General features: G+C 32.1%; 1 protein-coding gene across 1 annotated transcript in view; it reads right to left on the bottom strand.

The window, feature by feature from the left end:
- trap1 (TNF receptor-associated protein 1) overlaps positions 1 to 12,811 on the bottom strand; it is a 37,722-nt gene extending 24,911 nt beyond the window's left edge. The window contains exons 1-6 of the mRNA XM_056453101.1: positions 12,642 to 12,811; positions 9,642 to 9,812; positions 6,591 to 6,673; positions 5,825 to 5,965; positions 2,927 to 2,998; positions 2,684 to 2,844 (exon numbers count right to left, since the gene is read on the bottom strand). Of these exons, the coding sequence (XP_056309076.1) occupies positions 2,684 to 2,844; positions 2,927 to 2,998; positions 5,825 to 5,965; positions 6,591 to 6,673; positions 9,642 to 9,812; positions 12,642 to 12,762 (749 nt within the window). The 5' untranslated portion in view covers positions 12,763 to 12,811. The remainder of the gene's footprint in view (positions 1 to 2,683; positions 2,845 to 2,926; positions 2,999 to 5,824; positions 5,966 to 6,590; positions 6,674 to 9,641; positions 9,813 to 12,641) is intronic.
- Positions 12,812 to 14,464: the final 1,653 nt, after the last annotated feature.

Here is a 14,464-nt window from a genome sequence, read left to right as displayed (position 1 = left end):
ATTATTTTTTTTAAAAAGTTTACATTTTTATGATGCTTCATTATTATTTTATATATATATATATATATATATATATTTAGGTTTTTACATTTTTATGAAGCTTCAAATATATTTTGAGGATTTTATTATAATTTTTTTATTATTTTTTTTAAAAAGTTTACATTTTTATGATGCTTCATTATTATTTTTATATATATATTTAGGTTTTTACATTTTTATGAAGCTTCAAATATATTTTGAGGATTTTATTATTATTTTTTTATTATTTTTTTTAAAAAGTTTACATTTTTATGATGCTTCATTATTATTAATATATATATATATATATATATATATATATATATTTAGGTTTTTACATTTTTATGAAGCTTCATTATTATTTTTATATATATATTTAGGTTTTTACATTTTTATGATGCTTCAAATATATTTTGACAACTTTATTATGATTTTTTTATATTATTTTTAAAAAAAGTTTACATTTTTATGAAGCTTCATTATTATTAATATATATATATATATATATATATATATTTAGGTTTTTACATTTTTATGATGCTTCAAATATATTTTTATATATATATTTAGGTTTTTACATTTTTATGATGCTTCAATAATAATTTGAGGACTTTATTATTATTTAACATTATTTTAAAAAGGTTTTTACATTATGATGCTTCAATGATTGTTTGAGGACTTTATTTATTTATTTTACAGGATATAAATTGTGGGTTTTGTAATCTGCAACTTAATAATTTATCTTCCAAAATTCCATATTATGCTGATAATGTAATTAAAGTAATTAAAATGCACACTTTGGATTAAAGCCTAATTAAAGATGATATAATTTGAAAAGGGCTGTTTATGATTTAACACAAGCAGTAACATGTATACATGTATGTATGTATGTATGCATGTATATGTATATATATGTATAACATGTATATAACTGTATATGCATGTAATGTAAATGTAACTTTTAAATAATTTTTATTAAATTAAAATTAATTTAGGTTTGATGTTCATAGTAAATATATTCAGAGTGAGCGTCTCTTTAATTCCTGTTTATTTTATAGCTTATTCCTTTATCCGTTTTTAATCCTATTAAATATGAAGGATGTGTTGTAAAGTGAGGGGATACAAATGTATCTTTATAATATCTGTAAATGTTTTTACAATAAATTTTATTCATAGATATCAGTAGTCAATTTTACAATAATTAGCAATGCAATAATAAAATTTGACCAAGCGTAACACATTATTTGTTTCTTTTTTTTTCCTTTTCTAAATGCAATTTTGACACTAATGCAACTAATTTTCCAAAAATACATCAATCATAAATAAACATTATGTTTTCTTACTAATTATTTTCTTATCGGATTTTGGTCATATTGGTCACTCCTAATTGTTAAAGAAACATTTTTGCCACAAAACTGGTATTTTAACCATCTCTCCCCACATTATAAAATACTACAGTAATGTCTAGTAAATACTGCAGTGTTTTTGAAATATGCTACAGTAAAGTATTTATATTATGAATTTTATAGTGTTTTAATTCTATAAACTATACAAATACTATGTTGTACTATAAAATTTACAGTATGATGTACACTTAAGATGGCGCAGTGGGTAGCACGATCGCCTCACAGCAAGACGGTCGCTCTTTCGAGCCTCGGCTGGTTCAGTAGGCATTTCTGTGTGGAGTTTGGGTGGTTTCCTCCGGGTGCTCCGGTTTCCCCAACAGTCCAAATGCATGCGCTATAGGTGAATTGAATAAGCTAAATTGGCCATAGTGTATGTGTGAATGGGTGTGTATGGATGTTTTCCAGTGATGGGTTGCGGCTGGAAAGGCATCCGCTGCATAAAACACATGTTGGATGAGTTGGCGGTTCATTCCGCTGTGGCGACCCCTGATAAATAAAGAGTCTAAGCCGAAAAGAAAATAAATGAATGAATGAATGTACACTTTACTGTAGCGCGTTTCAAAAACACTGCAGTATTTACCATAAATTAGTAAACTATTTTCTCATTTATACAGCATACTTCAGTATTGACTAGTGAACTGATAAACTGCATAATAGTATATTTTAGTTTTACTACAGTAAACTGTGGTGAATTGTAGTAAAATATAACCTATAGACCAGTGTTTCCCAACCCTGTTCCCGAAGGCACACCAACAGTACACATTTTCAACCTCTCCGTAATCAAACACACCAGAATCATCTTATCATAACATCAGAAGAGACTCTAACACCTGAAGTTAATGGGTCAGAAGAGGGAGACATCCAAAATATGTACTGTTGGTGTGTCTTCAGGAACAGGGTTGGGAAAAACTGCTATAGACCATTTCAATGTGGTCATGCCATTGGCCCATGAACGTTTCATAACTGTAACATGAGGCAGTTCAATCATAACTTAATTTTAAAACAGCTGTTATAACATTATTAATCAATATGTGGCTCTTTTTGGATTCTCTGAAGCTCTAGAAATTAAAAATGTAACACAGAAAACACATTGGGACCATTGTTTTTGTTTCTATCCCTCAAAATGGTCTATATTTAAAGACAACTACAGTATTGGGTCATTTGTTTCTAGCTGTTCAAGTAATTCTCCATAATATGATTCAAAAACTCTATCCTACTATACTATAAGTAACTATAGTATTTTTTCACTTGTTGCTCACCCATCTGAGGACCACTTGTAGCCAGGAGCATCTGCTTCAGCTGACTGAGAATAAACCTCCACCTTATCGGCCACCATAAAGGCGGAGTAAAAGCCCACACCAAACTGACCAATGATGGAGCTGCTGGCCTCCGCTTGATTCTGCAGAGCGTCCAGAAAAGCCTGGAGGAGGAATAAAGAGAGGAGGATGGCAATACATCCACTGACAGCAAAGCAGAGTCTGGAGGAGTTCACTCAGACAAACCTTTGATCCAGATCGAGCAATTGTGCCCAGGTTAGAAACCAGATCCTCTTTGTTCATCCCAACACCGGTGTCCTGCAGGTCACACAAGAGAAATACTGGTCAATAGACTCTACACGGGCTTTAAAGTGCATTGAAATACTCCAGTTGAATTGCAAACAGGACAAATAGGAGATCAGAGAAGGTGAGGGTTGTAAATTTACAACATAAGTAACGAAAATGCCTTTAAATTCGACATGCGAGAGCCAAAAGTGTCCACTGAAACTTAATGCAGTGTGATTAAAGTGACAGGTGAAAATGCATGAAAATTATGTCACAAATTATTATTTAGATCTGCTCACAATGAGTTAAACTTTTCTTTTTTATTTGTTTTGCAAAAATACTTTATGAATGAACGCACTGTCCAATCAAAGAGATTTCAATTCACCATCATCACTTGCAGAAATTCAGTGACATGTATAGTTTTCTTCAGTAATGCATACACTGCAAAGGACTAAAACTATACTAGATCACTAAACTAGAAGGTTTGAGGTTTAACAACTTTATTAATCCCACCAGGGGCAATTAGATTAGGGTAATAGCATTTCATGATACAACAAACACATAAGGAGACAAATCACTTACAAACAGTGTTATAAAAAAAAAAAAAATTCCAAACAATCCAGCATGCTTCATGTATAACTTTATAAATAGTATAAAAAAAACAATCCAGCATGCTTCATGTATAACTTTATAAATGGTATAAAAAAAAAAACAATCCAGCATGCTTCATGTATAACTTTATAAATGGTATAAAAAAAAAAACAATCCAGCATGCTTCATGTATAACTTTATAAATAGTAAAATATATATATATATATAATAAAAAATAAAAACCTTGGAGAAACACATGTATTAGAAATGTAAATTTAAAGCTTGCTAAAGTGTAATGTTGTAAAGCCTTATTGCCTCTGGAACAAAGGTAAATTGATATCTGTTGGAAGAGCATTTAATGCTTTTTAACCTTCCTCCAGAGGGCAACAGAACAAAAAAAGGCTTCAGAGGATGGGAGTCATCTCTTATCACACTCTGAGTTTTCCTTAATACTTGCTGTTCATGTAACTCCACTAGACTCCTCAGAGGTAAACCAATAATCTTGGAGCAAGTCTTGACTAAATTTTGAAGTCGATTTTTCTCTTTAACAGAAAGTGAAGAGAACCAGAATAAAAAGGAAAAGCTTAATAAACTCTCGATATTGGTGGTATAAAAAGTTCTCAGTATACGTTTTTCTACACAGAAAGAGTTCAGTTTTCTGAGAACATACAATCTCTGATGCACTTTCTTAGCAACAGCTTCTGAATTCTGCTGGAACTTTAATGTGGTATCAAATATTGTACCAAGATACTTATATTTCTGTACCCTTTCAATTTGTTTTCCATTAAAATACACTGGTTTCACTTCTAAGGCATTTTCTCTAAAATCAATTACCATCTCTTTTGTTTTTGTGATCGTCAGTTGTAGTTCAGCTTCTTTGCACCACTTAAAAAACCCATTATGATTATCGCTGTTTTTTTTTACTTAGATTTTTGTCAGGTTACATTTTTTAAAGATATATTTATGAACCCAGAAAAAAAAACTTTACAATTATTATTATAATTATTATTATAGTTATTATTATTATTATTATTATTATTATTATGATTATCATCATTTACTATTATCATTTGTTTTGTTCTTAACCATTTGATCTTTGTAAAATGCATATATTTTTTAAGTTATCAAGTTTTTTTTTATGAAGTTATTTGATAAACTCTTTATTGTATCTGTTTTTACCCACAGTGGGCTGAAATATGTTGCATGATAAATGTTTAAATAAAGAAAACATACATTTATTCAAATAAAAAAGGTTCAAATAAATATATGGCTAAATACACATTACCTTAAAACAAAAACACAATGAAATTAAACAAAATAACCTGATTATAATTATTATTATTATTTTTCATTTATTTTAAAAAAACGCAAGTTTAAAACAAAATACAATACAAATAATGATTAATATAACAATTAATGAGTAATTAATTAAATACTGAAATCTATAATTTAACAATAAAATTAAATATTTTACACCCATTTATAATATTAACTCTTCACAGTATAACTGTAATGTTTTTACTAAATAAAATAGTACATACTTGTACATAAGAGTTTATAAGATTATTTATTCAGTATATATAATTTTTTAGTGCTTTGTATTTGATGTTATTAAAGACTTCAGATTAATATGCCATGTACTAGCCCATGAAGTTGGTACAGCAGCAAACTTAAATACTAAAACTATTATGGCCGATTCAGACGGGGCGTCAGCATCAACGCTTCCTATTCACTTTGAATGGGCGACGTCAATAGTTGCTGAACTGAATTGTGAATCCATCACCGCTGCTTCAGTTGCATTGCTCACTGCAGGAGTTGGAAATTTCTCAACTTTTCAAGTGCCAATGGAAGCATCAGCTAATCAGATCACTTTATGCAAATACCCCAGCTCAGACAGTAGCCGATTGCAGACTAATTTCATTGGCTGCTATGACGATTGCGTCAGCCCTAACTCTAGACATGCCCACCGTCAAGCGTTGACGCTGAAGCCCCGTGTGAATCGGGCATCACTACTAATGCATTGCAAACAGTTTCATCTCCTAAACTGATCAAATATCTAAATAAATCCTAAAATATATAAACTGTCAATAGATAAACTGTTCTAATAGATTTCTCCTGAAAATGTGATCAATTTACTGACTGTTGAAGAAATATGACTGGCTTTATTTTTGCTTAAATCCCTAATTCTAAGGCAGTATCGTCTGTTTAATCTGATTTTCCTCTTTTTTTTTTGTTCCCGAGTCCCTTTATAAGGCATTATGTGGACACCTGTATAGTGAAGGTGCCTTTAGCGCTGTCCGTCTGCAGGTGGATCTCCATTGGTACTGCGTCTCCTCCAGCCGTGATCATCCTGTGCCGCAGTTTCTCCAGAGCATCACTGCCATTGGAGATCAGCTCTCTGATGAACACCTGGAGGAGAAGGTAAAACCGCAAGACATACATTACACTGTATATTTTTCCCCAATTTCTAAACATAATAGTTTTAATAACTAATGTTTTTTAATCACTGATTTCTTTTATCTCTGCCATAATGACAGTACGTGATATTTTACCAAGACACTAGTATTTAACTTAAAGTGACAATTAAAGGCTTAATTAGGTTAACTAGGCAGGTTAGGGTAATTAGGCAAGTAATTGTATAACGATGGTTTGCTCTGTAGACAATCAAAAAAATATATAGCTTAAGGGGGCTAATAATATTGACCTTAAAATGGTGTTTAAAAAATTCAAAACTGCTTTCATTCTAGCCGAAATAAAACAAACAAGACTTTCTCTAGAAGAAAAAATATTATCAGACATACTGTGAAAATTTCCTTACACTGTTAAACATCATTGGAAAGTATAAAAAAAAAAAAGAAAAATCACAGGAGGGCTAATAATTTTGACTTCAACTGTATATATATTAATTTTTAACACATAATATAACTTTAATGATAACAAATTGGATGAAATCAACACAACAGTTAACATATTAGATATTTCTCTTGTCACTTCTATAGGATCATACAGCCTTTAATATACATTAATTCATCACCTCTTTCTCAGAATACAGCGATCTGGCCACAATATCCAGCAGTTTCTTCGTCTCTGCTTGAAACTCGTGTTTTGAGAAGGATCCTTAGTTGAGCAAAGAATAAAACATCCTTATTATTTCCACACGATAACATGTTCTATATTTCATGTTACTAAATTCAATCTCTCAGCAAGCCTGCATTCATTTGATGGAAAATACAGTAAATCAGTAAGATTGTGACATGTCATTGTGGTTTAAAATAGCTGTTTTCTAATTTAATACATTTTAAAATCTAACTAATACCATGGTGTCATTCTTTGCCAAGATTATTGAATTATGTATTTTTATTAAGAATATAAAGCACAACAAAATACAAAAGAACAGCATTTATTTGAAACAGAAATGCTTTCAAACATTAATATTTTAATACATCCTTGTTGAATCCAAAGTCAAAATTATTAAATATCGCATATAAAATATATTTAAAAATCATATAAAATATTGCAGTTTAAAATAGCTTCCAATTGAACACATTTGGACTCAAAGCTGAATTTTCAGCATCATTACTCCTGTCTTCAATGTCACGTGATCCTTCAGAAATCAATATAATATGCTAATTTGCAGTTTAAGAAATATTTAAGGTCATCAATGTTTCATATGTTTTTAGAAACCACAATACCATTTAAAAAACAATTATCATGGATATAAAAGAAAAATACAGCATTAAGTTACAACTAACACATTTAAAATAAAGCTTCCTTGCTGGATCAGAAAATAAAAGTGCAGTGAAATCAGTAACATTACTGGTTTGTATTTTAACAAATTTTAAACTCAAATTTAGTCTAATAAGCCAATTTGCTGCTAAAAAAATATTTATTATCAACCAGTACAGCGCTGTATTTGTGTAAACACTGATATTCTTTCGTGAATTTAAAGTCTGCATTAACAGGAGGTTGCTGAGACTTATTTCAGTACGTTGATGAACCTCCAACTAAACAGAATACTGAGTAGGGGGGCGGGGCTTTCTTTTTGCACATTCACTTATAGAAATCTAACTGTGAGAGGGGCGGGGCTAAGAATATTGCTGTCAAACTGACATCATCAGAGAAGGACCGCCCACTCCAAGCACAGAAGCAGATGTTAAAATTTGATTGAAGATTACCAAACCAAATGTTTGGGTTTTTTCAGCGGATTAACTTGCACATATTATTGTTCGCCTAAAGTATACCAACGTGTGTTAGCAAAATAAACAGTCAATTTTAATTTCACTCAGACTTAAGAATACAAACGAAATCAAAACTAACCATATTGATTTTGTTCGCTCACATTGCTAGTTTTGTGGTGAACAATTTATCTGTGCAGGTCATTAAGAAATAAGAAATTGTTTGGCCTTGTGATCTTTAATTAAAATCTGAAAATGCACTTCCTGTTTGTTTTCAATTTAATTGGCAGATTATGTCTATCTGAGGTATTGGGCGTGGCTAACATACTTAACCACGCCCCTACAGCAGTCATTTGACAGTAAACAGAAATGGTGAGGAGGGGAGGAGTCTGTTAGGTTGTAATAACTCTCCCCAAAGCCTTTTACCGATCTTTCTGGATGAAATGCCTACTTTGCTATGCCAAATCAGCTCTCAGTATAACAAACAAGCCACGCCCAATGTTTTCTCATTTAATATTCGGTGTCTCCAGGAAATGCATCACAATATGAAAATAAAAAGTGGTCAAAGCTTCCAGTTCATGTGAACTTTAAGGTTCAGTAAAACAGCATTAATTTGAAACAGAGATAGCTTGTGATATTTTAATGTGGCCTTGCAGAGTAAAAAAGTACTCCATTTGCTGACTATCTTTGATTAAAACTTTTTCAAACAAGGCTAATCTCTGGCTGAAATACTAAATAAAATAATAAAACCAAAGCTAAAGGCTCAAATCAAGGTTGAGGGCTAACATTTGCAGAAAATATTTGACTAAAACATTTTTAAAATGTCATGTCTTTTATACACTATGTTAAAAATGTTGAGTTATTAATTTAACTCAGTGGTTGAGTTAAAAATATTTGGTGCTTTGTTGGGTTATTTTTAACATTTATTGGGCTATTTTTTTAATAACTCAACCAGTTGGGTTAAAACATTTTATTTAAATGGTCAACTGATTCAACTGACACAGAACAGCAGTAATATTCATCTTTATTTCTATAGCGCTTTTACAATGTAGATCGTGTCAAAGCAGCTTCACATTAATATGCGCGCATAATGTTGTTTGTGTTATAAAGTTTAAGATAACTGTTATTTTTAATCAGATGTGTTTAGCTTTTTCCATGTTGAATGATTTTTATATCTTCTTCACTTACATTCTTAATGATACAAATGGGCACTTCATAGCCGATCTACATTAAACAAATAAAAATTGTTTCTCTACCGCCGGTGTTCATCTCTACAGTTTTTGTTATTGGGAAATGATCCACATATTTGAGATATTCGGTTGTCACTCTGGCCTTTAGGACCCAGCGGAGACTTCACTGTCCAGTCTCAGTGAAGGCATGTTGCCTTTTTTATTTATTAAAAACACAACAACCACATGTTCTTCAGCTAGGAAACTATATTGTAGCATTTAAATACTAATATACACACAAATATGCTACATTTTATTTAGGAAGTTGCTGGTTTTCCCAAGAAGTAGAGAATTGGAGCATTAATGTAGTGATTACTGTTCACCACTAGAGGGCGCTGACTTAACGCTGATCTTAACAATCTCAACATTTCATTCTTTAGTTATGAAGTCATCATCCTGTATGAGAGCAGAGGCATGTTATCATCATTTATCAGAAGAGGATTCACCATCCATTTCAAGGTACTTGATTACGAACTATTAAAAGTTCAGTGTTATTATTACTGTTTGTGTTTACTTTATAAAAGGCCCTTTTAAAATAAATAAGGCTGAAATAAATAAAATAATAAAACCAAGGCTAAAGGTTAACAGGCTAAACCAAGGCTAAAAAGTTAAAATCAAGGCTGAAAGGCTAAAACCAAGGCTAAAATGAGCTGAACATCTTAGAGTAAAAGCGGAGTTCACCTTGAACGTTCTCAGTGTCGGTGATGATGTTGTGGAGCGTCTCCTCCTCTGCAGGCTCTGTGTGCTGCTGTGTGCTGTAGCTGCGATGATGAACACTGACCCCAGAACAGCTGGAGCTCCAGAGTCTGATGGGTCTGGGCTGATGCGCCTGCTGTCTGCCATTAGTGTCCACTGATGAACAATATCAGAATCAGGATTAAACAGATGTGACTATTATTATTATCATTATTATTATTATTATTATTATCAAACAAAAAGGATTAATTAAATTTAATCTGCATTATTGTTAATGTTAGCGGTCAAGCTGGGATTCCATGAGTTGAATTAGGGCTGGACAATATTAGAAAAATCTGAGATTGCCATATTTTGTTTTGCTGCTCAAAAGTAACAGAGGGATTTTGAATTAAGATCAGACCATGTAATCCAATCTTACATTTGATTTAGATCAAACCTGCCCTTTGGGTTATTCAAAACTTTTAACTTAGATTGGGATCTATTTGATCTAAATGCAAAAACAGGATTATCCTGATCCCATCAGAAGGGTGGATTCAGTTGTGAATTTTTTAACCAAATAAGATAAAGTTTTTGGTTACTGATGATATATAAATTCCTTCATATTTGAAGCCTATATGAAGCATGTCACATCTAATAAGATATGGTAAACAACAACAATATCAAAGCAGTATTGTATTAGAACAAACTAAAAATGTAACATGTTTGTTGATTACAGTGTTTCTGTTTCTACCATTAAAACAAACAATGGCTGTGTTGTGGCCACTGGTATTTCACCTACGTGTTGTTCTTTGCTAAGCCAGTAGGCTACACTGTTGCTTCCATTTACGGCTCTGGTAAACAGGATTTGGTAATTCTGAAATTTGGTATTTGGATCACAGTGATCCAACCCAATGTTCCTTTAAAAAAAAAATGCATCATAAGTAATATAGATCCATTAATCCTGGATAGCAAAACATGGCATTTCCAAGCCAGGACCAATTTGATGCAGATAAATTTTTTGAAAAACTGGGCCCAGATGAATTGAATAGCTCTATTTGAAAAGATTTCAGTAGTTTAGATCAACTGAGATGATCGTCGTCTTCTAACTGCATAAAATATCATAAATTACAAGCATATACGAGTATGACAGAGCAACTGTGCTTTATGGTTTTCTGTGGGATCTAACAGTATTCAAATACAAAAATGAAGCAATCAAATGTAAAATAACATATTTATCATGTATAAATAACTTGATACAATAATATAAAAACAACATTTAATAATATCTTTATATTTAATAAACAACCCAATCCTGCGATTAGACTATTGTGGAGACACACATTGCGATATCGATGCTCAAAACGGCCCTAAATTGAATTATTAAAATATAAGTTGAGGTTAAAAGGAATAGAAGCACAAATACACATTAGCATAAAACAAAATCATTTAAAACAAGCCAATTATCATATTTATACATTACTTGCTATATAAGAAAAAATAAATACATCACAAATTATATGAAACAAAATTGCAAGAGCTACGCTAAGCGGCTTGCTGAAATGTCCAAAAAGAAAAAAGTAAAAATAAATGAATCCATAACTTTAACCCTCAGGGGTCTGAGGTGATTTCTGGGCCCCAGAGATGTTTTGACATGCCCTCACATTTGTGCTTATTTCACCTATTTATTACACATTATTGGCCAACATTAGGCCTGGACTGGTACAAGATTCTGACGGTATGAAAATCTTGGATAAAATTTATCAAGGTTTCACGGTATGACTATTGCGATTACTGCTCTAAAATACATATTCTTTTTAAATGTTTGGGTAACAAACAACAACTTTTTCCCAATTAAACACTATATAGTTTATTTGACTTCTGTTGTCTTTGTGTTTTTGAAACTAATTGATTTCTTTACAACGTGAAAATGCATCTTTGGATACTTTCTTTTTTTTTTTTTTGCATATAAAGAAAGCCACTGCATTGATCAGGCCTATAGTATGCTTGGATATTGGTGTATAAGCAACTTGTCAGATGTTTCCTGAATCATGTGCTGACCAGTACATTTTAATGTGGAGGGTCCTTATCAGCTGGAGAAAAAAAACTTGTAAAAACACATTAAAAAATGTCTAAACATAGTCGTCTTGGCAAAAACAAGGCTAAATCTGGGCTGTCAGTGAAAATCTAAAAGATGTCTAAAGGTAGGCAACTAGACAAGTCATTAAATAAACAGAAATGAATGACTACACTTGTAAAGTCTGTCTAATCTGTCTATTTGACGATGTAGTTTTGGACTATTCTTAGATATTTATTTAGTACTATTAGTACTTATTTACTTTAAAGGCTCTTTTAGGTAAACTACCAACCAATCTTTCTAATTTGCTAACATTTCACATAAGTAACAAACACACTAAATCTGGTTCCTGTATTCGGTTAACAGTCCCAAGGGAACTTGGCAAACGTGCTTTTTCCTTTTATGCTCCTAGGGATTGGAATGACCTGCAAAATAACCACTATCTTGACACACTTCCGACTCTGAGTACTTTTAAACATCTTCTGTACAACGCCTTAAAGGATACTTGTAATTGTTTTTTTTTTTATGAGCTGAATTTTTTACGAATGGTGATTTTGTGGTGGTGTTTTCTGTGATGTTTATGTGAAACTGTATGTGCTGCCTGCCGTCTTGACCAGGTCTCAGTGGAAGAAGAGACAGCACTGTCTCAATGTGATCTCCTGGCTACATAAAGAAATAATAATTAAAGCTTAAGAGGTTTGTACATTTGTAAAGTGTTTTTAATACAGAAAAACAATCTGAGAACCAAATGAACGACATATTCCTTTACAGAACAACTCACAGAAATCAACCATAAGTCAATTTTAGACATTTTTGGGAGGAAATTCACTGTATTTGTTTTTATTTCGGGGACAGATAATGTATATTCCCGTAATATAATGTCCCGTCAGTGGCGCTGCTGATAATCTGTAATGAATTTAATAAAGCTTTACCTCCAGAGAATACGGCGGGCACTATCCTGTGTCCGGTCCCTCTGCTGGATGAGAGCAGCCTGAGCTGAGCCCGCTGAGAGACATTTAGAGAATATTTCAGTAAACTCAACGATCGGATCATGTCTGCTGCTGTAGTTTGACCTATAGAAGACTGCAATTGCGGCGTGACAGAAGTAGATTGAGCGGAAGGACCCCGCGAGCGCTCACTGATGACGGCTGCATGCAGTTTGACACATGCCTGTGTAAAATGTCTGCCTATCTATCTATCTATCTATCTATCTATCTATCTATCTATCTATCTATCTATCTATCTATCTATCTATCTGTCTGTCTGTCTGTCTGTCTGTCTGTCTGTCTGTCTGTCTGTCTGTCTGTCTGTCTGTCTGTCTGTCTGTCTGTCTGTCTGTCTGTCTGTCTGTCTGTCTGTCTGTCTGTCTGTCTGTCTGTCTGTCTGTCTGTCTGTCTGTGTCATTCCGTCCGTCGTTCCGGAGAATCTTCTTAACGAGACGAACATAGAGATACACATACATAGAGATACATGGATAATATAATAAATAAATACGTTATACTTCTAAATACTTCATTATTTCGAAGATGAAGTATTTAGAAGTATAAAGTATTTATTTATTTTATTATTCATGTATGTTTGTATTTATCCTATGCAAAGTGTTAATACATAAAGAGTTTAAACAAATAAACATATTTTTTCTTTTTATTTAAATTTTAATAAAAATCTATTTTTACAGTCTATGGTTTAACTTTTTGTTATTGTTTTTATTCAAACTCTGAGCCTCCATTCACCATTCTGTGACACCAAGCAAACCTCCCTGCATTTTACTCATATTGACATAGAAATGCCTCACAACCTTTACACATTAAAACAAGAAATATAACCAGAAAAAAACTGTACACTATCTTAAAGTGTTATATTTGTTTGAGTAAATTCTTTCTGTTTGCACCTAAATTTGAAAATAGATACGTGTCTCTTATTCTTTCTATTTTGTTTCTTAGCTTTTATTATTGTACTCTTTTTCTGTTGTCACCTATGGGTGCCTGAGGTGTCAATCAGCTGTACTCTTAAAAATCCTTCATTCAGAATTCGAAGTGGTCAGTTTTTAACACTTCAGTTTGGAACACGACTGTAAAAATAGATAAATAAATCATTTTAATAGATGGTTAAAATGGCGGTCATTTTATTCTTATTACGAAGTGCCCTGCCTTGAACCATTGGCTGCTACAATGAGATCTATCAATCAAAGGCAGACTTCTGCTCACTAAAGCAGAAGGTATTTCTAGATTGTCATATGCCGCTTAGTCTATTTCAGCTGATAGACACACAAGCAAACTAATTGATGGAATGTTGACTAAATTTATTTGGAAAAACAAAATACATTATATTAAGAAAATAAGTAAAGCTAAATTCATATGATAAAGGCGGTCTAAATTTGATTGATTTTAATTCCCCAAATGGTCATTTTAAAATTAATTGGATATAACAATTTCTAAATACTTAATCTCTCTGGAATATTATGCCCTGTTTCATTTACTCTCATATGGGTGATTTAGAATTCCTTTTAATGTGTAATTCATTCATTCATTCATTCATTTTCTTTTGGCTTAGTCCCTTTATTACAGTTTTTCTCAGTCACTTTGGTGCATTTCTCACAACACTATTTACATTTGCACAACAGTTAAAGCATTTCTCTAAACAGTTATTCAGTTGTGCACATCATAGTAGCAGTTTCTCATTCCTTCCAACAAATTGTAAATGCTTTTGGACATGCATCAATTGCTTTCATACGACTCTCTGCTGTTTTATAACA

Source organism: Danio aesculapii, chromosome 3 (assembly GCF_903798145.1).
Source record: "Danio aesculapii chromosome 3, fDanAes4.1, whole genome shotgun sequence".
NCBI classification, from domain to species: domain Eukaryota; kingdom Metazoa; phylum Chordata; class Actinopteri; order Cypriniformes; family Danionidae; genus Danio; species Danio aesculapii.
Note: the sequence above shows the minus strand (reverse complement) of the source record. Positions and strands in the feature narration are given on the sequence as shown.